Here is a 24848-nt window from a genome sequence, read left to right on the forward strand (position 1 = left end):
TGTCTGGTTTAGGTATCAGTGTGATATTGGCTTCATAGAATGAGTTTGGGAGGGTTCCCTCCTCTTCTATTTTATGGAATACTTTGAGAAGTATTGGAATGAGCTCTTCTTTAAAGATTTTGTAGAACTCGGCTGAGAACCCATCTGTTCCCCGGACTTTTCTTTGTTGGTAGGCTTTTGATGACTTCTTCTATTTCAGTATTTGAAATTGGTCTATTTAAATTGTTTATGTCCTCCTCGTTCAGTTTAGGCAATTCATATGTCTCTAGAAGCCTGTTGATATCTTCGAAATTTTCTATTTTGTTGGAGTATAGATTTTCAAAATAGCTTCTAATTATGTTTTGTATTTCAATCGTGTCTGTTGTGATATTTCCTTGTTCATTCTGAATTTTAGTGATTTGGGTTTTCTCTCGTCTTCTCTTTGTTAGTGTGGCTAAAGGTTTATCAATTTTGTTTATTTTTTGGAAGAACCAACTATTTATTTTGTCAATTTTTTGTATTGTTTCTTTTATTTCAATTTCATTGATTTCAGCTCTGAGTTTAAACTATTTCCTGTCTTCTACTACTTTTGGTGCTGGTCTGTTCTTCTTTTTCTAGGGCTTTGAGCTGTAGTGTTAGGTCGTTTATTTGTTGAGTTTACTTCTTTCATTAAATGCGCTCCATGAAATAAATTTCCCTCTAAGTACTGCTTTCATAGTGTCCCAGAGATTTTGATATGATGTTTCTTTGTTCTCATTTACCTCTAAGAATTTTTTAATTTCCTTCCTAATATCTTCTGTTATCCATTCATCATATAATAGCATATTGTTTAATCTCCAGATGTTGGAATAGTTTTTTATTGTTATTCTGTTACTCTATTTGTATATTCAGTTTCTTCATTGCACTCATGGAAAGCATTCACAGTGCAATCATCTAGTAGGTGCTTAAAAAGGAGAGGCACAGTCTCTTCAAGTGTTTAAACCCACTGCTATCTGGTGTACTTGTCCTGTGTCAGTGATGGAATTTGGAACAGAAATAGAGAATGTGAAGAAACTCAGAGTAGGTTGGTATAACTTGACCCTCTTCTATAGAATTAGGTCAAGTTGGAATGGTCTATCACTTGTAGGCAAAATGCTTTTGAATTTCTTAGGAAAATCTTAAATAATCCATTTCCTTAACTTTGCTTCTATGAACTAAGCCCAGAAAACATTCCAGGGGTACTTATAAGTCTCTAAATTTACCTCAGTTAAGCATGTTTTGCAGGGATATCAATGAGCTTAAAGTCCTATGTAGTTTTTAAAAGCTTGATAGTAAGAACTGATAAGATGAGGGACAAAGTCCCTTATCATGAATGGGTAGGTATCTCATTCTCCATTTGACCCCAGCTTCTAGCATAATGCCTACAATACTTAAGTATACACTTAATCAGCTGTTGAATGAATAAAAGAATGTATTTCCCACCTTTGATCAGATAGTTATCATGAACATAGTTAGTATACCTATTATCTTCCATGTCATTTGGCTATTCTTGTATGTTCTTTTTTCTCTAGCGTGCCTAATGTCTGATTAAGTTAAAAGTAATCAAATTGTGGAACTTAGAGGCAAAAGCAAGAATGACTTTTTGGTCACTTTCTCTGCCCAAAATGCTGGATTCTGGGAAGTGCTAATGACCACATTAAATGGTATCTTAAAGCTTTGCTCAGTGAACAGGAAAAAAAAAGATGACATGAAGTAGCATCTCATTAGCATCAATGTGAAGTGGTGCCAAATTTGAACTTTAAATTCTAAACTTATTGAAGTGATTTCACAGAGATATGTTTCAAGTCACTTATTTCACACAACTTCTCAGGCATGAGCATCCTAGGAACTTCAGACACAGGCAAAGCTTCTTGTATTTGGTTTGTCTGAGTTGCTGAAGACCAAGATGTTAGAGGCAAAAGAACTGACTTAACAACAATCCATTTCTGGTGTGGTCTTCAAACTCCAAACATCCATTTATACATCCATTTTTTCATTTTTTCAGTCAGTTAAGCAAAATTGATTAGTCACTTAGAGTATAGCAGTAATTAGTGATATAAAGTGAATCTTCTGTCCTGCCCTAGAAAAGTTCAAGTGCATGATCCACAAAGTCAGTGAGAAATGGGATCTGACAGAACATATTCATTCAGTTATGCTACCTAAAGTGTGTAATGATGATTAAATTCTCTGGCTCTAAAGAACTTGTACAGCAGAAAATCTTGTACACAAATATACAAAGTAGAACATGGCAAAATTGTAAGAGAAAAAAAACAATATGTTCTTCCAGTGTTCCTCCTTCCATTACGGCCTCATTGACCCAGTTGTAAAATATGCCAAGTTCTGCCTTCCCTTTTTATATAAGCCCTGCCAGTGATACTGTTCCCATTTCACAGGGAAGAAGCAACACCTGACAAAGACTGTTTGCTTAAAATCACAGTTAGGAAGCGGCAGAGAGAAAATTCAAACCCTCTGCTGACTTACTCTGGTATTCGGTGCTCACTATATTTGTGTTTTCCACAAATAACCAATGGGCAAGCCCCTCCAAATCTACTGAATCACAGTGGGACGAGGGTTGAAAGCCTCTGGTTCTGATTCCCACAACAATGTGAGAACCACTAGAATTGCCCCTAGCTTAGCTCCTCCTTAGCCCTGGCCTGAACCATTGAACAAACTCCAAAAGGGTTATTTCCCTTTCCATTCTCAGCCTCTCCTGATCGTTCTCTTTCCCTTGGTCATAAATCTTCAGACCCTACAAACTTTACCTCTTTAGACATTGAAGCTTCCACAATGTTTCCATCTACTACTCTAGCTTTTCTTATTCTAAAGTCATACTTTGCACTTAGAATACACATTGCTCTTCCTCATGTTCCCTTGCTTAACCATTACTGCCACCTCATATACCTTCTTCAATTTCTGCATCTCCAATCATACTTCTTATTCTAAAACTTGTCTCATGGTGCATGATTAACTGCTTATCACAGAAAGAAGTAAGAACTTTGTCCTGCAGCACCTAAATATTTTCATATTTAGATTGCTACATATGTAATGTTACTTTATATAAACCACATTTTATACAGCTTTAACATATATATCTGCCAATTTTTGCACTCTCATGATACATGCATGTTTTTTCTGATTGGTGGTAGACCTTAGAAGCCAGTCAGGAAAAAATAGGAATAAAGATAAAGTCAGGAATTCTTTATCTTTCTCTTAATCCAACATTCTTCCTATAGTTTAAGGTGGGGTACATAGTAATCAAAAGGAAGCCAAAATTCATTTTTGACTGATGGGTCAACCTAAGTGCTTACCTAGACACAAAACAGGTTATAATAAATTTCATTGGCCTATAAATTGTGAAACAGTGGCTCATATTAAGAACTAAATGGCAGAGGTTAGACTGTAAAACATCAGGTTTAATATTATAAGAAATATTCTATCCCTGTCCATGAAAAAATGAAAATGGATTTTACAATTCCACTAGTAATGCTATGAAAAATATGACTGCATAGTCTAGTCTATCTTAATTGGCATTATAAAAAAGAATAAAATTGAGCTAATACACATTTAAATAACACGCTAACTCAATAAAGAGAACAAGTGTTTTTTTGTCTGTGTTCAAGTAATATCAAACCATTTAGGCATAGAAGTTGTCCCAAACACAACTTGATGGACCTTCTTTCTGACAGCTTGTACTTTGTTGTACAAAACCTATACTTTTCTTCTCCTGTTATAGAGTGACTACCTACAGCTTAGTACAAATATGAAGTAATTTTCTCAGATCTGTAAGCACCTTCTCTTAAAGACAAATGCCTAAAATCCTTATTGATTTTTTAATAGAACACATTGTCCCTCTTCAAAGAAAACTGAGTGCAATTGTAGCTTATGTTCTGTTTGACATGGAACAAGGTCCTTGGGAGAGAATTTCAACATGGGAAATTTTAGCTTTAATTCAGAACTTAGTTCTTCCTAAAGGCCTAAGTGCATATTTCCAAACAGTATATTCATATTATTCAACTGTTTCTTGAGAGACTGTCAATTGTTGATACTACTTATGATCAATAACTTACACGCAGAATAAGGATTCCAGTTTACCAAATTATATTGGCTGGCTTGTAAATAATTTGCATATATTATAAATTATTTGCATATATTATATGAGCCTTTTTAAAAAATTAAAGCTCTCATGGTTTAAAAACAGCTATTCTGTGGCAATGACTAAGCTCCAGGAATCTCACTACATGAAGAGACTGACATTTTGTCTTTTGCAGGATATAGTCAATAAATACTATGTCTAATCATTGACATTAACAAATTTTGGTAACTCACAAATGTGCAAAAGAATTGTGTGTTTTAATATATTAACCAGTATAATCTTTAGATGCAAGCAATAATTTGTGCAATGATGTTGTACCAATTTTTCTTGTTCTTCCATGGATCAATAGTCTTTTCAGTGGACTGAGTTCATGATGTTAAATCAATCTCCTTTTAATCAAGGACTTGTTAAAGGTCTTCACACATACCAACTATTTTGTTTCTAGTTTCTTTGGTTGAATAAAAGGTTGAGATACAGGTCTATGCCTGGGAAATAGAAATCTCCAACTTTATTTCTAAATTCCACTTGAATAAATCTGAATAAATCTCTAATCTATGTGAGTAGGCAGAGGAAATAACTGTATCTTGTGAGAAGAAATTAGTCTGCTTTGATGTATTTCCCTTCATTCCAGAGTAATATAATATGTTTATTAATCATTATTATGCTATCTTATTATCTCTGTATGTATTTGCATTATATTTTTCAAAATCTTTTAAATAACCATTTGCTTCAAGTTTTAGTGTTGAAAGCCAGGAATCCAGAGAAAAATAATTTTTAGAAGTTTTATTTATTTATGTGAGAAGACATGACTCTATTCCACCTCTTCCAGTCCATGTATTGTTTGGAGTGAGATATGTGAGCTCTGATACCTGTAGGAAATACATAGAAAGTTCTGTCATTCATGAAAATTACCTTAGTACAACCTGAAATTATTAAAGACTTATGCTGTGGCTAAATTGGAGCCAAGTTCTGCTGCTTTCCATGTATCTATATTCTACTATTATTAGAATGTGAATTTTCAAGTAAGCCAATTATTCTATGTACTACTTTAAAGAAAAAAAAAAGAATTATTGTGACTATTATATATTAAGGATATAGTCTAAGGTGCAAGGTATGACCTAGGATCAGAAGAGAATCGAATTCCCTATACCAGCTTTTCCCTTACCAAATGAAGCAATGGGCATTCTCATTGAACTGCAACTGGGTCCAAACTCAGCCTTTCTAAATCAGAATCTCAGAAAATGGAGTCTAATAAGGAGCATTTTAAACAAGATTTCCAAATCACTCTGATGCCCACTAGCATTTGTGAACCACCTATTGACTCTTTGTACCATCAGTCCTGACTCATTTGTTCATTGGCTCAATATTTATTGAGGCACTTTGCATTGCTTGGTACTGTGCTAGATAGCATGTGAGTACCGATATAGTATAAAATATAGACTCTTTCAAGTGTTTTACTAGCTACTCAGAGTTAACACAGTGTGTCTGTCCTCAATATTTACTAACCCATAACCATGAGGTATTTGGATTCAGAATCAAAGTAGAATTAATAGTCTTAAAATCCTGAATATGAAAAACATCTTTATGTTCTGCTACAACTGTATGGAGCAATCCCCTGTCCTGGCCATTACTTTAGTTGATTTTTAAAACCACTGTACAAGGTAGGTAGAATATTATAATTTAAAAGGAGGGAAACTTGACTCTTAGAACTGTCAGGATTCAAGATTCAGAGTTACGTGACCAGTTAGCAGCAGATCAAATTTACTGTCCAGGTTTTCTAGTTCCTAGATCAGTGTTCTTCATGTCTATACTATACCTCACATAATTTATTTCATTACTTAAGCTGAGACAGTCTAGAAGTAGAATAATTTAAAGAAGATAAAATTATTTCAGCAATGAACAATTGAATTGAAAAAACAAATCAAAGAAACAATTCCAAGTCAAATTAATGAAACTTTCTTCCTACAATAAATATTTTACCATCAAGCAAGAATTTTGTCTATTAAAACTGTTAGAGGAATCCTATATATGGTGTATATTGTAGGGAAAAAAATGCAGATTAATTTTATGTAAACTTGCCTGGGCCCCAGGAATATATTTGTGAAGGGAACCTCAGCATCCTTGAAGAGTTCCAGGATCACTCTTCCTGTAGTACAGAATTGACAATGGCAATTGCTGCCATTGAACTGTGTAACCTAAATGCAATGGGAGTAATTGGATTCTGGTATGGCAGGGGCCAAGTGGCATCACTTAAACACCTTGCTAAAGTCAAGATGAAGGCAGTTACCATAATGAACAGCAGAGTCAAAGCAGCAATCAGAAGAGTCTGACTTGCAGAGACTTGTGCTAATGGCTAATCATGATGTTCCTATAAGTGAAATAGATGGGACATCTACTAAATCTTATCTGATCTGTATAAGCAATAAATTGCTTGATCAATGTAGTTTGAATTAAAGCATAGAGTCACAGCCCCTTAATCAATTCCTAGACTTGAGCCAGCATAAAGACCCAGAATCCCTTGAAAGAAGGGAGACCAGATCCCCTTGAGGAAGGATCCTGATACTCTGCAAAAATTTATACTCTTAATATTTCTTCCAGCTTCCCCCAAAGGGACCTTGGATTTATAATCTTTTACCCAGGAAACTATGCATTTGGGGGAAGGAAATAATCAGACTTTGGGGGGATTACTGGACACTAGCTCTGAACTGACATTAGTTCCAGAAGAACTGAAATATCACTAGGACTCTCCAGTCAGAGTAGGGACCTATGGAGGTCAGATAACAATGGAGTTTTCTCCAGGTCCTACTCATGTTTTGTCAAGTGGGTTCCCAAAAACCCATTCTGTGGTCATTTTCCCAGTTATAGAATACATAATTAGAACAGATGTTCTCAACAATTGGTTGAATCTTCATATTAGTTCCCTGGGCTATAAAATAAGGGCTATTATACCAGTAAAGGCAAGGTGGAAGTCACTAGAACAGTTTCTGTTTAGAAAAATATTAAACAAAAAGCAATAATACATTTCTGAAGAGACTGGAAATCAGCACCACCATTGAGGATGCAGAGGTTGTGATCCCCACCATACCCCCATTTGTTTGCCTATTTGGCCTTTGCATAAGAGAGATGGATTTTGGAAAACAACAGTGTAATATCATCTGACAAAAATTCAGACCTTCTGTACCTCAGTGGAATTTCTATGGGTCCAGTGGTATGGGGCAGATTAAGATATTCCTTCTAAGGTCATGGATTTAAGATGTCAAATATAGCCCCTCTTATAACTAAAAGGGAGACATAAGATGAAGTGGGCCTCTTTAGATTTGGAATACATTCTTTATTTGGGTGTGTTCATCCAGCCCATTTACACAGTGACCCTAAACCCTGCTGGTTTTAGGTGGAATCCAGAATAAGACAAGACTCTGCAATAGGTCCAGGCTGCTATGCAGGTCACTCTGCCAACTGGGCCATAGGATCCAACAGATTCAATGGTGTTTGAAGTGTCCACAGCAGACAGGAATGCTGGTTGGCACCTCTGGAAGTCCACTATAAGTTAATCACAGTACAGACCCTTAGGATTTGGGAGCAAGTCCTGTTATCATCTTCAGACAATTATTCACCTTTTAATTAACAAATGTTGGTCTGATACTGACTCTTAGTAGAGACTGAACACTTAACCCTGGGCCACCAAGTTGCCATGACCTGAGCTGGCCATCATGAACTGAGTGTTATCCCATCAAGTTATAAAGTTGGGTATGCATAACAATGCTCCATTATCAAATAGAGGTAGTATACATTTGATTGGGCTGGAGCAGGAATTGAAGGCATGAACAAATTACATAAAGAAGTAACAAAAATGCCCATGGTCCCCACCCTGCTATGCTGCATTCACTCTGCCAGTCTGTATCTATGGCCTCTTGAGGAGTACCCTATGATAAGGTGACAAATGAGCTAAATATATGGGCCTGGTTTATAGATAGTGATGCATGATATGCAGGCACCACAAAAAGTGAACATCTGCAGCATTACAGCCCCTTTCTGACACGTCCCTCAAGAACATAATGAAGGAAAATTTGCCCTCCCCCAATAGGTCAAATTTTGAGGGCCTTTTGTTCATTTTGCTCAGATGGATAAATGGCCAGAAATGGCATGATTTAACTGGATAGTCAAGTATTGGGAAGGAATATGAATGAATATAGGTGACAAGAAAATTTGGGGAAGATGTATGTGGATAGACTTCTCTGAGTGAATAACATGAATATATTTATGTCCCATATGACTGTTTACCAAAGTGACTTCAGCAGAGAATTTTAATAATCAAGTGGATAGGATGACCCATTCAAGGGATATCTATCAACCTCTTTCCCCACCTATTCCTGTCATTACCCAGTAGACTGAAGAAGAAACTGATCATGGGGGTAGAGATGAAGATTAGTATGGGTTCAGGAACATGGACTTGCACTCACCAAGGCCATTCTGGTTGACAACCTCTGCCGAGTAACCAATCTTCCAGCAGCAGAAACCAACACTGAGTCCCTGATGTCACCATTCCACACATGATCAGCTAGCTACTTGGCAGCAGGTTTATCACACTGGACTACTTCCATATGGGAGGGGAAGTGTTTTGTTCTTATTGGAATACACAGTTACTCTGAATACCAGTTTGCTTTTCTTGCACAGAATGTTCTTGCCCAAATTACCATCCATGGATTTATGAAATACCCTTTCTACCATCACATTTTGCTTCTGGTGTTGCTTCTGGTCAAAGAACTCTCTTCACAACAAAGTGGGCAGAGGGCCAGTTATCATTGAATTCCCTGGTCTTACCATGTCCCCTATCATCCTGAAGCAGCTAGCTTGATTGAACAGTGGAATGGCCATCAAAGACTCAGTTACAGCACCAGCAAGGTGATAATACCTTGCAGCACTGGAGCAAGGTTCTCCAGAAGACTGATGTACTCTGAATCCATGTCTATTGTGTAATGATGTTTCTCCCATAGCCAGGACTCATGGGTGCAGGGTCAAGGGATGGACATGAGAATAGTACCATTCACTATTACCCATAGTGACACACCAGCAAAGTTTTTGCTTCCCTTATACTGTCCCTATCACCTTATACTCTGCTGACTTAGAGGTGATAGATCCAGAGGGAGCTTCCAGCAAGAGATACAACAATGAATTCACTGAGCTGGACACTAAGACTGCTGCCTGCCCACTTTAGATTCCTCAAGACCAAATCAACAGGTAGAGAAGGGCATTACTGTGCTTACTAGGGTGGCTGATCCTGATTACCAAAGGGAAATTGGATAGCCACTCCACAACAGAGGTAAGAAAGAGTATGGGGTATAGGAGATTTTTGAGAGAATGTCTCTTAATATTACCATACCCTGTGATTCAGATCAATGGAAAAATACAACAAAACTCAATACAAGACAGGGCCACTTTGACCCAGACTCTCCAGGAAGGTTTTGGTCATCTCACCAAGTGAAGAAACATGGCCAGCTAAGGTGGCTGTTGAAGGAAAAGGAAACAGAGAATGGGTGGTAGAAGTAGGTAGGTATGAATACCAGCTATGACAGAGATTAGGACTATGATTTTCATGTGTGTTTCTCCCTCCTTTTGTTAAGAACATGTGTGTGCATCACAGATGTCTTTGTTTTCTTCCCTCTTTTATCCCCTTATATAACATATAATGTACCAACTTTACATTGCAGGATTTATGTGTTGTTAATTTTCTTCTTAGTATTTATGTTGAGCATTATCAAGGAAAAAGGTAAACACCAACCAAGAAATTTGCACCCTCTTTTGGGGAAAGGATTAGAGCATTTTGGGTTGGAGGCAGGGCAGTTGTACCATGTCAAGTGAGATTATGACCTTGATATTATTTTTAACTGGAGCCTATATATGGTTTAAGGAGATGTATATGACTGTCAGGTTGGCAAGGGGTGGACTTCCCATGGTTAATTTTTTGGGTTAATTTTGCTAAGCCATAGTGCCCAGATATTTGGTCAAATATCATAGCTGTTCCTATGAAGAATGTTTTCTTTGGGATTAATATTTAAATTGGTGGATTTTGAGTAAAGCAGATTCCACATCACAATGTGGGGTAGGCCTCATCCAATCTGTTGAAGAGGAACAAAGGCACATCTCCCTAGAGCAAGAAGAAATTCTGCCATAGAGAAGCCTTTGGATCTGACCTGCAGATCTTTCCTGGCCTACCTTACAGATTTTGGCATTACCAAGCCTATACAATTATATGAGCCCATTCCTTACACACTCAATCACACACACACACACACACACACACACACACACACACACACACACCCTGTTGGTTGTTTTTCTGGAGAACTCTAACACAAAAATAATCTACATCATCTTTTTTAAAAAGCTTTTCACTCTAAGCAAAGTCAGACAAAATCTATTGACTTTTTATTCATTCTTAGTTGGATTCCTGTTCTTTTCTCATTGGATTAGTATATCAATTATTCTTTTATTTGTAATTTACCTCAATTTATAAATCACCAAGAGGAAATAGGACATATCAAGATTTACATTTGATTGTGGCTGTCTTGATATCCTTTTTGAATATTTATATGCAGATTGATGTTGAATGCATCTCCTAGAAACAATAATAATACCTTGCATTTTATATAATGATTTACCAATTAATTAGTGGGATGTTTACCTATTCATTAATCACACCTAACAGTATGTAGCACACAGTAGATACTCAATACATGTGTTTAACTAATTATATTGATCTGATGGATTTGGGTCATGTCTTTTTCATTTTTGTTATACATTTTGTTTTAAGACTTACTAATGAGCTAACAGAAACGAACCAGGAAGAATGTATTGAGGTGACTGCTAAATTTGGTGTTATTGAAGCCAGCCTGGACCTTCCTTCCCCAGCTGGGACTGTTTCCAAATTGGTTTTGCTTGACTGTGGAGCACTACTAATTCAATTAGTAAGGCCTATTCCCAATAGCTGCCAATAAGTACCCCTGGAGGTTAATATCTTCTGTCAAGTTTTCTTTTCTACCAGTAAAACTTTAAAAATTAAACTCACAGTGAAAGGCACCTGAGTTCACTCCTGAATTGTATAATTCAGGATATACTCAGGAAACTAAAGCAATAAAAAGAAAGGGCTCTCTGATAAAAACCTTTTTTTACTAAGTGTTTGACAAACAGATATGTGACTGACACATAAACTTTTAAGGCCTGGGTTGATGAGGTCTCTCTGAGTTCATTATAAAATACCTGTCCATCATTCCACAAATGTTTGAAATCCCAGAATCAACATTGTACTTTTATGTTATAAAATGGAAAAATGAGACCAATGCATTTAATTCTTTGTAAACATTTACTCCAGAATTTCAAAATTGATATTAATTATTGTCAGGAGTTACTTTGCTCTCTAATCGAAAGTATGCATAGGTCTCTGTTGATGTGTATTTGTGTATGCGTTGGTTTGCTCAGGCTATCCGAACAAAATGCCACAGACCAGGCAACTGAAACAACAGACATTTATTTGCTCACAGTTGTAGAGGCTAGAAGTTCAGGATCAAGGCAATGGAACAATCAGATTCTGTCTTCCCGGTGTGCAGACTGTTTTCTCTTATGTCTAGAATGGTTTTTCCTGTACACGTGCTTGGAGAGAGCTCTCTGATTGCTCTTCCTCTTCTTATAAGGACTTCTTCTATCAGATTGGGGCCCTACCCTTATGTCCTCACTTGACTTTAATCACCTCCCAAAAGTCTCTATTTCCAAATACCAACACATTGGGGTTAGGACTTCAACCTCAATTTTAGGGGACACAATTCAGTCCATAACAGTGGGCAATGTCAGTTGGGCCACATTTTTAAAAATCACAGTATAACTTAATCCAAGGAAATTCGTTTTGCGAGTTTCTCTACATTTCTAGAACTATAGCAAAAAAGGAAACTATAAATTACTGTCAATAATTTACAAGAACTTTTTTTAAAGTATGTATTATTAAATTGCCTTTCATTTTACAGACATGAAACAAAACTCTTCATCTTTAATCTTACCACACTACTATACAAGTACTATTATTTATTTCATTCACCTCCAATCTCTGCCACTGATGAAATTCTGGTGACTTGTAATGGACCTTATGTGTATGCAGGTTTGAACATTATTGTGCTTATTATTTTCCTTAATACAACATAATTATTAAAATAATTTCTGTGTTTAATTTTAATTAAACATAACAGCTATCACTTGCTGAGTTTTACAAGAGAGTATCCATTTTATCTGTTAAACCAGCCCATATTATTGTGCCCACTGCCAACCAAAATGCCATCTGTCTACAGGAGCTCTCTTTCAACCCATAGTATTTTTTTACTCTTAAAAAAAAAAAAAAAAAAGACAACAGAATCATCAATAGCTGAGGTTGACTTGATTATCCATGGAATTATTCATATATAGCAACTAATGCTATATGATTTCTCAAGTTTGTCCATAATAGGTTTTGATGAATAAAATTGAGAGGTTTGAGTTACATGAAATCTGGGGTTAGTAGGATAATTGATAGTGCAGAGATGAAACAAAATTTAGTTAAAATTTTAACATTAAATTAACAAATTTAAATTGTGGTTAAAATTAAAAGACTTCTCTGTAAAAGTCTTCTTTCTCCATTTTGAATACTATCAAGATTTGTTACACACACATGTAATTTGTTTGGGCAAATGTAGATAGCTGTGAATGATTTAATACAGGTAAAATAAAGATTGACAGTGAAACATATTTGTATTTAGCCTACCAAGCAAAAATGTAAATGCTGAACTTTTTAAAAGGATGTTCTAGAAAATTTTAAAGTTCTAGAACAATGACTCTCTAAAACCGGGTGATTTTCCCTCCAGGGCACATTTAGCCAAGTATAGAGACATTTTGGGTATCACATTTGGGTGGTCGGGGGTAAGAGAATGTCCATTATCAACAAGGGGCCATAGATGCTGCTAGCCCTCCTACATTGCCCTGGACAGCCTCCACAACAAAGATTTAACTGATCAATAGTGCCAAGAATAAAGAACCCTACTCAACAGAAAGGTACCCAAGAGGCAAAGTGCCCTGTTTCCTTATGAAAATATTCCTTTCCTAACATCGAAGGTAATGACGGGTAACATTTGCCTTTGGGAAGGATTACCCTATCAGTAATGAAGCAGACTCTCCCTAACCTAAGGAAAATCACATCCTGTACTTTGCAAAAAAAATAAACTTTAACTTTCAGAGTCAGTTTTAGCTGATGAATAAGTATCCTCATTTTTCATACATAATCCAGAAATTTTATGCATGAATGGCTTGAAAAGTCACTGGACTGGAAAAAGGCCAATCTGAAGGGAAAGAAATCATTTCAGTTTATTTTAATTGAATAAAGAAAAAGAACAGTGGTCTGCAAAAAGCCTGTAAAAATAGAGAGGTGGTACAACTTGGGGCATATTAAGAAGCAAAATTTTTGGAACATGGTGACATGATTAGCTCTAGGAAAATATGCAAAAGGAAGGTGTCAAAGATGACCGTGTGCTGTAATTTGGATATGGGATGGATGTAAGTACTATTTTCTTATATTCACGATGACTCAGGTTGGGGCGTGAGGATGAAAGATGCAGTAAAATTAATCCAGTATTTAACACATGGCCTAATATATGGCAGAATTTCCACAAATATTTACTAAATGGGGAAAAATACTTCTTCCCAAAGGATTACCAAGACATTTGGATAAACTTGACTCCCTCAAGTGGCTCATGTATTACTTGCGATATGCCTAAGTCAGAATATTATCCCTCCCCATCATCCTGAGTAATGCAAGATATCTGGTGTTTGAAAGAGTGATGGGATTCAGCCTGTGTATTTTTATCATATGTCTACTATAACCCAGCACTATATCTTAGCACTGGAAATAGCAATAAGCAGGCTTTACACAGGACTCCAAGTATTAAAATAACTAATTTTTAGTTTTCCACAAGAACCCCTCAAAAAGTTCCCATACACTGAATCCTGCAACACATGTATAACTTGACCCAGCTATAATGGTTCAATATTTTGACATCTGTTCTCTAAAAATGAGATGTTTTAATAACAAAAGGAGAGTAAAAATTGTTTTTCTGTACTCTGACCATGAAAACTAGTGATTTTAAGGAGAAATGAAAATGCTCCAGAATAGATATGAAGAATCTCAGCTGGTGCACTTCAATATGTCAACTAAAACAGAATTTTTAAAAACCAAATCTAAGTTATGTAAAGCTGATTTATTGCCATTTCCAGTGCTGAGACAGTGTCTGGCAGATAGTAGATCTTCAATAAAAAGACACAGGCTGAATCCCATCAGTCCTTCTCTTTTTCTTTCAAACATCAGATATCCTGAATTATTCAGGATTATTGGGAGGGATATCCTGGTTTAGGCTTCTCACAATCCATATCATGAGCTTGAGGCATAAGAAAGCATCCTTTGCTCTCTACCGTGGTAGTCTAAGGTATAAAAGGTAGACTATGCTGTTCTAAACATATTCCTCATTCTAGCATTGCATATACTCCATTACTGAGTGTGAAATCATATCAATTTTAGAAATAATTAATTTCACTTTTTAATAAATTATATTGAGTTAACAATTCCTGAACATTGTCAAGTTGTAATGTGTGGAATTGGGCTACAGAGAGTTTTGTATAAGAGTTTTTGAGGAATCAAGCCATATAATCACATTGGAAATAAGAAATGGAAAAAATTAATTCTCTGACATTTTTCAGAACCATTTGAATTGATTAGAATCATGGCCCCAACTGCTGTGCCATGTCATGGATAATGAGGGCTAGGTTTATGTTATCTTTTTCTGTTCAAGCACTCAATGTACTCTGGTATGGGTTTTGTTGTGCTTAAGAAGTATTTAGACTCCAGACAGAGGAGGCAAATTCCATTATTTGGGGACATATTGAACTACTTTGTCACACAAGAAATAGGCTCATTTAAAAAAAAAGAAAAAGAAAGAAAGAAAGAAAGAAAGGAAGGAAGGAAGAAAGAAAGAAAGAAAAAGAAGTAGTCTCATTAAAGATACCTTATTTTGTCTCTAAAATTATACATTCTGTGTTGCAAAACTATGTCTGGGACCAAAATATAGTAACAGTGTATTTTCATTTCTAAAAATTATTATTCCATAAAGCCTATGATATTTCAAGTCAAGCTTCTGACATCTGCAAAACAAATGAGTTCCCAAACTCAGTTTTCTACCTATATTTCCCTGCCACCCATGGCCATTTATGCCTAATACCATATTAAATGATGAGGGTACCTAAACATTTTATATATAAAGGAATAGGTAAGATGTAGTTGCATTTGGTGAAAATACTTTACTTGGTTCTTATGAGCGATTTAATTATAAATTATCTCCTATTTCCAAAAAAGGGTACACAAAAAAACATAAGGCAGGACATTTAAAATACGTGTCCAAAGGAAAGGCAGAAATTATTAAGGAGAAATATATAAAACCAGTGGCTCTACTATTAGACAATACTTGAGTACATGATATTGGCAATTATGTTTCTAAGAGTATTACATGAGTTAACTCATTTCATCCTTACCATGGAACTATTAAGAGGATTCTTTTTAATCCCCATATTCCTGATGAGGAAACTGAAGCATAGAGAAATTAACAATTTGCCTGAAGTCACACAGCTCATAAGTATTAGAATTTGATTTCTGGCAGTCCTGCTTAAATTTACATGCTAATCCAGGACACTGTACTCTTCCAGACTTGGTGACACAACTTTTCTATGCTTCAAGGCAGGAAGGCAAGAACATTTAATACCTTTTCCAAGTGCTACATTCTCGAAAAGTCAGTAGGTGGATTATAATAGGAGAAACATTATATAACATGACAAAAACACCATTAATTGCTGTTTGCACAGGACCTAAATGGGTTTTACAAAATAATATTTCTCACATCAACTATCTAAAAAGGGGGCTTAAGTAGTTAACTGTGAATATAGGTAATTTGAATTCCTTAAGTGAATAGTATTGGTGATTTATGTCATCAGTCCCTGTTTTTTACTTCAGACCATCTGTACCAGTCTATAATTAACTTGTTTATGAATTTATTTGCCTTTGTGTCACAGGTATCCCCTGCTAGGGTAAAAGAAAGTCTTATGTGTTCTTTCTGTTTATCTTCAGAATTTAGCATGGTATCAGGCATAGTTGGTGCTCAAAATTATTTGTTGTATAAATTCTGATATGAATGAATCCCATGAAAGTAAAGAGTTTTGCCTAAGAACATAGCCCCCAACATCCTCAAACTATAAATTATGGTTATAAAAAGTCATTATTCTTAAGAAGTTACTAGAGGGATCTTGACCAGAATTGAGGAGACAGTGTGTTGACTTTTGTTGTTGTTGTTGTTGTTTCCTTCTTTAGAAGCCCTGGTGTCAGCCTCAGTCCCTGAACTCATGTTCTGCAGAATCCACCCAAACCTTGCCCAAAGAGGCAGTTGAGAACTTTCTCACTTGACAAAGTTAGTGAACAGGAAGGACATCAGCTCCCACACCACCCACAATTTTCTACAAAGCATTCAGCTGCTGCTTACAGTCAACAGTCTTCAATTTAAACCTGAAGACAAAATATTTCATGGTGCATTTTTACAGCATATAGTGCTTTCCATCCACACAGAATCCAAATGCTGTATCTGGCTTCCATTACCTTATTTTCCAACTCTTCTCCTATGCTCCTGGACATGGGGCCCTTGAGTGGACAGAGCCTGTGGTCTCAGGTTGCTGTCATTCATTCTCCTCTTTGTTTTTTGTTTGTTTTGTTTTGGTGGGGGAGGGAATTGAACCCAGGAATGCTTAAGCACCGAGTCACATCTCCAACCTTTTTTTTATATTTTATTTGGAAACAGGGCCTTCCTGAATTGCTTAGGGCCTCACTAAGTAGCTGAGACTGGCTTTGAACTTACTATCCTCCTGCCTCAGCCTCCTGAGCTGCTGGGATTACAGATATGCATCACTGTGCCTGGGCTCTCTGCCTTCCTTTTGTGCAGTAGCTTAACCCCAGGAGTAGCATTTGAAGAAGATGGCGCTCGCTCCACCCATTTTTCAGCTCAAGGAAGAGAATAACACATACATTCAGAAATGTCTAGGTTGGACAGGAACAGTTAGTTCAAGAGAAGCTATGTTATTTGCTTTAATATTTTCTCTAAATTAAACTTCAACAGATATATTAATCACATTTTGATTTTTAAAATGTTTGATAGTTGTCCTAAGCTTTGATTTCACAGCTCCTGGGGCGACTCTCATGCTTTTAGGCCCCAAACACCCTCTCCCCAGCCTTTCCCTTCAAGTTTCAGCTCAGATATCACCACCCCAGGTGCCCTCCTGAGATATGCAGATCCTGCCATGTACCCCTCTTTGGTGAATCCTCTTACCTCTTTCCATATTGTATTTAATGAACTCTCGATTTGTCTGTCTCCTCCATTAGACTGCAAGCAATTCCTTGAGAACAGAAACAAGTCTTAACTCATTTCTTTCCCACAGTTCCTGGTGCAAAGTCTAGCATGTAGAGTGCACTCAATAAGTATTGACTGAAAAGAACCGTTGCCCATAAGCCATGACACTCTTGGACTTTCTCCTGCATTCAGAACTTCTGGAAGCACCAGAAATATTCTAAGTGATTTTTGCATTTTAGGGAATTCTAAAACTGTAACCTTTTGTTATCTCTCTTCCTTTTTAGGAACCTCTTTTCAGAGCTCTAAAAGAGCAAAAGGGGAATCATGTCCATGATTGCAGCTTTCTATGGTAGCAAGTCCATTCTCATCACGGGGGCCACAGGCTTCCTGGGCAAAGTGCTGATGGAGAAGCTGTTCCGCACCAGCCCTGACCTGAAAGTCATCTACATCCTTGTGAGACCCAAGGCCGGCCAAACCCTGCAGCAAAGGGTTTTCCAGATTCTCAACAGTAAGGTATGCCTCATGGGAAGAGCCCTGTGTGCTGGGCAATGCGTTAGGGCACTGCGACAGCCTACATGTTCCCTTGTAGGTCCAAACTGCATGTGGGGTCAAAATATCTGTGCAGGCAGAGAAAAAGAGACTCTGGGATAGCAACCAACTGTGGTATTTTCCCCAGAGAGGGAAGAGAGTGCTAGATTCCATCCAGAGCAGGTGAGGATATCATTTTGTTCTAAAAATTATTAATAGGCAAAAGACTAAACTCCTAGAGTGGATGTTCCTGGCTTGAAATCTGTCAGTCACAAGTTCATCTGAACTCTTTGCTAATTTTCATCTAAATTTAAGGTGATTCCCCACTCCCCAAATGTTGGATATTTAATTATGTCCTCTTCTATTATGTGTGGAACAAATATGATGATAAGTAGCCAAAAGTAATAGTTTCAGTTGTCCAAACACTAAATGATTTAGCTCCTATATCTATGAAAACTTAAATTTTACATTAGCTCATAAATTCTTCTAAGGCAAAATTCATTGAAAATGAAATATTTTGTCTCTACGAATGAGCATTTAGGTAACAAACCCTCACTATCCTCCAAAAAAAATGTTAGGCATCTTAAATTTAAAGGCAGTATAGGTTTTGGTCTCTAACACATCTGAGTTCAAACTCTGTCCTCAATTTGTTGTCACTACCTGTTAAGCTCCAGATTTGCAATATTTAAAAATAGAAATGATAATAATTATCTACCAAAGCAATTAAATGAGAAAACATACATGTCTTTCTGGTTCAAAGTATCCTTTGGAATTTACAGAATCACCTGGACTGTGCATAAGGAAGATTTAAAGAATTGTTGATCTTTTTTGTTTTATTTTATAAAATATCTCCATGTGTGCAAATACTAACATCTGGTAGATACATGTATTTGTATATTGAATAGCACAGCACATTATAAATGACCCAGAAACACTGATGATCATATTTCCTTGCTGGCACCAGGGCAGGATTTCAGGACAAACCATTATTCAGTGACCTGGGAAGTCCTCTCTTCTCATGATCTAAGTCAACCGTGGGCCACATAGAAATAGCTAACATCTATTGGACACTGTTCCAAGGGTTCCTCATGCCATCCTCTTTTATCTTTGCAAAAATTCTGTGAATTAAGAGGCACTAACATCCTCATTTTATAGATACACTGAGACTTAATGAGACTTAATGTATTAATTTACCAAAATCTACCCACCTAGTATACACGCAAGTCAGACTTTAAAAGCTGACTTGTGACTTGTGACAGTGTGACTCCATGTGTCCTCCTACCCCATGCTGCCTTCAGAACTAATGGTTCTAGGAATAAGACCAAAAGGGTGATATGACATAAAACAAAACCTAGACTAAACTCCTGATCCCTCTTCACAGCTTTGCTCAGTTATATGTCCCCAGGGGACTTTGTTTTCATCACGTAGTGGACATGCCCTTCAGTCCACGTAGCTTTGTTGCCAGTTAAGCATTTCTAGAGAAATTTTGTGGCAGACAATCTTGAGGTCAGCACAAGTTTTATCTGCTGCTCCTTTCAAACCACCACCATGTTTGACAACCCAGCAATGACAATGTTGTTCTGGAAATCTTGATGATGCTGGGTACAACATTTGTGAAACAAGGGTAAATCCCCATACCTGTTTTCACTGTTGGGCTATTTGTTGTCAGCTATTTAGTTTTTCTGAACAATGATCCTCAAAGTGTGTCCTCAAGACCAGGAGCATCATATAACCTGGAACTGTCAGTTATTATCAGATGGTGCTGAAGACGATGGGCTTCAAAGTCACACTGACCTGAATTTCAGCATCATCAATTACTTATGTGACATGGGTATGATACATAGCTTGCTGAACCTTGATTTCCTTATCAGTTAAATGTGGTACTAATACCTTGCTCACCCAGGGTGTCAGTCTCTCTCTGTCTCACACACACACTTACCCTCTCTTTCAAGATTTTCTAGATTCAAATCCAGGTCTGATATCATAAGATAAGGCTTTAATCACTACCCCTTATGGTTCCACTTTTCACTAAGTTATACTAATTAGTTTATTTGTATGGATTCTTTTCTTTGTGAGTTTTTCCTTAAAGAAATTATAGAATTGTGTATAATATAGCTGAAAATTTTATTATTGAATTACTATGTCTACATGGAAACAAGAACAGATTATATCATCTGACAATAGTTTTTTAAAAAAGAAAAGCTATTGATTACACAATCACCACTTTCCTGGCACTATCTGGAATTCGTGTAAAGAAAGAGTTTCCATGAAAAGAATTACCTGCTTGATTTCATTTCTTGGTGTCCCAACTCTGTCCACTGCATGAATCATTATGCTTCAGAATATGAGAATGCTATTGCCAACTGGCTGTAGATAATGCTCTGTGAAAATAAGGAATTACTTAACAAGTAGTTACTGGCCATCTGTGAAATGCAAGGTATAATTGCCCACATTTACTTTGAAACTGAACTGTGAAACAAAGATAAGTAAGCTAAGATCATGGTTTTTAATTATGTAGATTCGTTTGTATGTTTATTTGTTTTCTGGTACTGGGGATTGAACCCAGGGATATTTTACCACTAAGCTACACTCCCACCCCTATTTATTTATTTATTTATTTATTTATTTATTTTTATTTTGAGACAGGCTCTCACTAAGTTGCTTAGGGACTTCCTAAATTACTGAAGCTGGCCTTGAACTTGCAATCCTCCTGACTCAGCCTCTCTCGTTGCTGGACAGGCATGCATCACTGCACCCAGCCAGATGGTCTGCTTTTTAATAAAGAAAAAAAATCTGTATATTAATTTTAACCTCTATATTTAAAAAAATAATGTTAGAGTAAAAATAAAACTATTTACAGGTGTTTCCATTTAACTTGGTATCTAGAATTACTTAGAGGACATGTTCCTATCTTTGAAATTATTGTTTTCATTTGTTGTCTAGATCTGTGCTATTCAATGTAGTAGCCATTAGCCATATGTAACTATCATTTCATAATAAGAAAATTAAATTTAAAATTCCGTCCCTCATTCATACTAGCCACAGCTCTGGTGCTCAATAGGTACATGTGACTATTTTATTAGGCAGAGCAGGTAGAGAACATTTCCAATTATAGAAAATTTTATCAGGGCATTGATATAGATGATTAAGCATCTTGTGGAATAAGACTATATTGTCATCCAGATTTGCATGCAGAAATTCATTGACATGCTAACCATGTGCTACTAGTAGGTAAGGTGAAAAGATTATGAAGACAAAAATTAAATAGTCAAGTCAAGCTCAGAGCAGGCATGTAAGAAATATGCTGACGCCAGATTCTGATAGACTGAATAATTGGAACTGGCCTAAAAACCAAAGTTATTGATTGTATGATGGAAAAAGTCCAAGACTAGAGTGGTGAGGAACTGTGAGTTAACCAGAGCTCTGGCTGCCTCCATCTGAGTCTCCAGCCATGCCGTTTTGTTCTGGCTTGATCCCTTTTGGAATGAGATAGTTGCCATGGTTTCAGATGTCACACATACATATATGGCAATCTTTGGATGGTAAGTGGTGGCTCTCCCTCAGGTCTCCCAAGATTGATGATGCTTCTTTTCTAGAAACTGTCCTTTTCTAGAAACTTTTCTCAGTAACTGTCCCTCATATCTCATCCGCCAGGGTAGAATTGCATGTTCATTTCTAGCCAACCCCGGTGACCTGAGGTGTGCCATGTGATGATCTGTTCAGAAATCTCAGAGATAAGACAATCACTGTTCAGAGATGAGTGTCCGTAGGTCATTCAGCCTTTCCCTGAAGGTAATATCATCTTCTAAAGCACAGTAGCTACTGAAGAATGGAGAACACCTGCATAACTGAGACTTTCAGAGAGGTACTTCTACCTCAGAATAGGTGTCTGAGTCTTCTGACTCAGAATAGGTGTCAGGAGATAAATATCCTGGGTAGCACATTGTTCCTGAAGCCCAATAGACCAGAGTTTTCATCCTTTCTCCACCACTGAGCACTGTGACTTTACATAACCAAGCCTCAGGTTCCAAGTAGAAACAATAATAGTCATTGTCTTTTGCACTATGGTAAGATGTAAATGAATTAATATAGGAAAGTCACTTAGTATTGTGCCTGGACCCTAAGAAGGACTTGGCATTTATTAGCTCTCCATATTCTTATTCAAATGTGGAGGAAGTTTAGCTCTGCTTTTACAGCATGACCCTCCAATTGAGGGTCGATTTTTTTTTGGCCTTCTACTAGTGAGATGATTTCTTACTATCTAAATAATAATGATAATAATCATAATCATAATCATAATAGAGTACTCAAGTGATGCTGGTGAAGATGGGAAAGATAAATGTGAGATCTGTGGTGAGTTTAATTTGTTGAGTAGTTGTGACTGAAATCATATGGCTCACAAAGATGAGAGTATTTACTATCCAACCCTTTATGGAAGTTTTCCAACTCCTGGATTAGAGAATCAGAAAAATGCCTTCTGATACAGAACAAACTAAACTTAGTAGGTAAAATGTGTTTCTTATAAAATAATCTTAATGCACAGTTGAGCTAGAGACAAAGGAGATTCCTAGAAGTTCACAAATGAAAAGAAAGAACAGTAGAACAGTGAGTGGGGGTGGGGGGGCAGGGGTAGGAGCAGTCAATCAAAAATGGCCAATATTTATCAAGAGCCAGTCACTTTCCCCTGTGTCAGGGGAAATGTAGGGATAAAGTAGTAAATAAAACAGACTTGGAGATCAGCCTCAAAGACAATCCAGTGAATTAGATATGTTTTATAAGAAATAAATAAATTTAAGTATTTTGAAAAGTCTTGGAAGAAAAAGAAGAGAGAGAGAGATCAATAACAGGACCTGCTTCAAAATCATGTGTCTAGAGAAGACTCATAGATGGTGTCAACAAATCTTAGAAAAATTTAGTGTGTTCAATAAAATGTAAGAGGGTGATTATAACTATTAGGAAATTCTATTTATCATCAATTGAGAAGGCTCCCTTACCCTGGGGGGTGGTAGTTTCCTTAAATAGCCTAAACATATTCTCTGAAAAAACTCTCTTTTTCATCATGTTTTTGTGGCCAATGACCCCACCTTTTGGGAGGTTCTTCCTTTTTTCCTATCCACTGTACCTCTGAAGGGGCTGTTAGGTAGACTCATCTCCATGTTTTTACAGCTTCACAACTCATTCTGCAACAGCAAGGGTGGGAACCGATGGATGTTTTCAGGTTTGAAGTGAGTTGTTTCTTGAGCCTAGGACTAGAATCAAGTAAAAAGAAATCCTTTGATTCTGGCACACAGTATGACAGCTTGTTATACGTGAAAGACCTGAGTGAATGGATTAATGAAAAAGTGAAAGGAAGAAGGAGTGTGTGTTAGATACAATATCTAAACACTGAAAAAAAAATGAAATTCACTAAACTTGTTCATTCAACAAATCTCAGTTGCATACCTACTAAGTGTCAACACTGTGCCAGTTGTGGAGGATATCACAGCAACACATGAGAGTAATGACCACGAAAAGTCCTCAGATCTCAAATTAAAGGGAGAAAATGGGTGCAGGTAGTGTGCTGTTGGTTTTCCATTTGAAAAAATGTTATCGTGTTTGCCGCACTTAAAACTCTTATTCTCACCAAGTGTTATATTAAGAAAGCATAAAAGTCAGAATTACTAAGTGCTATGGTTTGGATATGAGGTATCCCCCAAAAGCTCACGTGAGACAATGCAAGAAGGTTCAAAGGAGAAATGATTGGGTTGTAAGAGTCTTAACCCAATCAGTGAATTAATCCCCTAATAGCGATTAACTGAGTGGTAACTGAAGTGGTAGGGTGTGAATCGGGGAGGTGGGAATTACGGTGTGGCTTTGAGTATATATTTGTATCTGGCGAGTGGAGACCACTCTCTCTGCTTCCTGATGATGTGAGCTGCTTCCCTCTGCCACACTTCCGTCATGGTGTTCAGCCTCACCTCAAGCCCTGAGGAATGGAGTCAGCTATCTATGGATTGAGACCTCTGAAACTGTGAGCCCTCAAATAAACCTTTCCTCCTCTACAATTGTTCTGGTAGGGATCTTTTAGTCACAGCAGCGAAAATCTGACTAAAACTCTAGGAAATGAATTTTTTATGTGTATGCCCTTAAATAACCCTATTTTGGAAAACTGATTGGAGTGACCCACTTTTGGAATAACCAGTCTGCACTTTGGCCCCCTCCTCCAATTCTCATCAAAAAAAGAAATAAGATAGAATCCACTATACTGCAATACTTAACAGGAATGAAGCCCGTGCTGATTGGAAACATGTCAAGCAATAAAGAAGAGTTAGTGTTTTTCTCTGGCATTGCTTTCACATCCTTACGAAGTTTAGTCTCAGACAAACCTAATCCCACAACCATTCTCTGTGTGGAGGTTACTCAGTGGTCTTGTCTGGTCCAGTCAAACTACACTTCTGGTGTATGACCACTCTCACTCCTGTTCATTCTTAACTCTGAAGAGTCTTCCTGTCTGGGTTAGTTTCTCCTGGAAGGCTTCATACTCTGCAAATATTTATTGAGTATTTAATGTGAATCAAGGCCTGGTCTAGATAATGCCATTTAACTTGACTATTTTGACATGAACACAGTGATTCAGATCCAGGTGTAACTTATTTCTAAGTAGGTCCTTGGTATAGTGCTTTCTTTTTCTCCCACAGTGCTGGGTTGAACCCAAGGCCTTGTACGTGGCAAGTGGCAAGTGCTCTACCACTGAGCCACACTCACAGCCCCTTGTACAGCTTCCAAACAATATTTCTCCCCAG

The 24848-nt window shown here is 37.0% G+C and overlaps 1 protein-coding gene across 5 annotated transcripts in view; it reads left to right on the plus strand.

The window, feature by feature from the left end:
* Positions 1-24848, plus strand: part of FAR2 (fatty acyl-CoA reductase 2) — a 181821-nt gene that overhangs the window by 121584 nt on the left and 35389 nt on the right. For all 5 annotated transcript variants that reach the window (XM_079139386.1, XM_079139384.1, XM_079139388.1 and 2 more), the window contains one exon: positions 17823-18051. In XM_079139386.1, coding sequence (XP_078995512.1) covers positions 17863-18051 — 189 coding nt within the window. In that variant the 5' untranslated portion in view covers positions 17823-17862. The remainder of the gene's footprint in view (positions 1-17822; positions 18052-24848) is intronic.

Source organism: Sciurus vulgaris, assembly GCF_902686455.1.
Source record: "Sciurus vulgaris genome assembly, chromosome: 5".
NCBI lineage: Eukaryota > Metazoa > Chordata > Mammalia > Rodentia > Sciuridae > Sciurus > Sciurus vulgaris.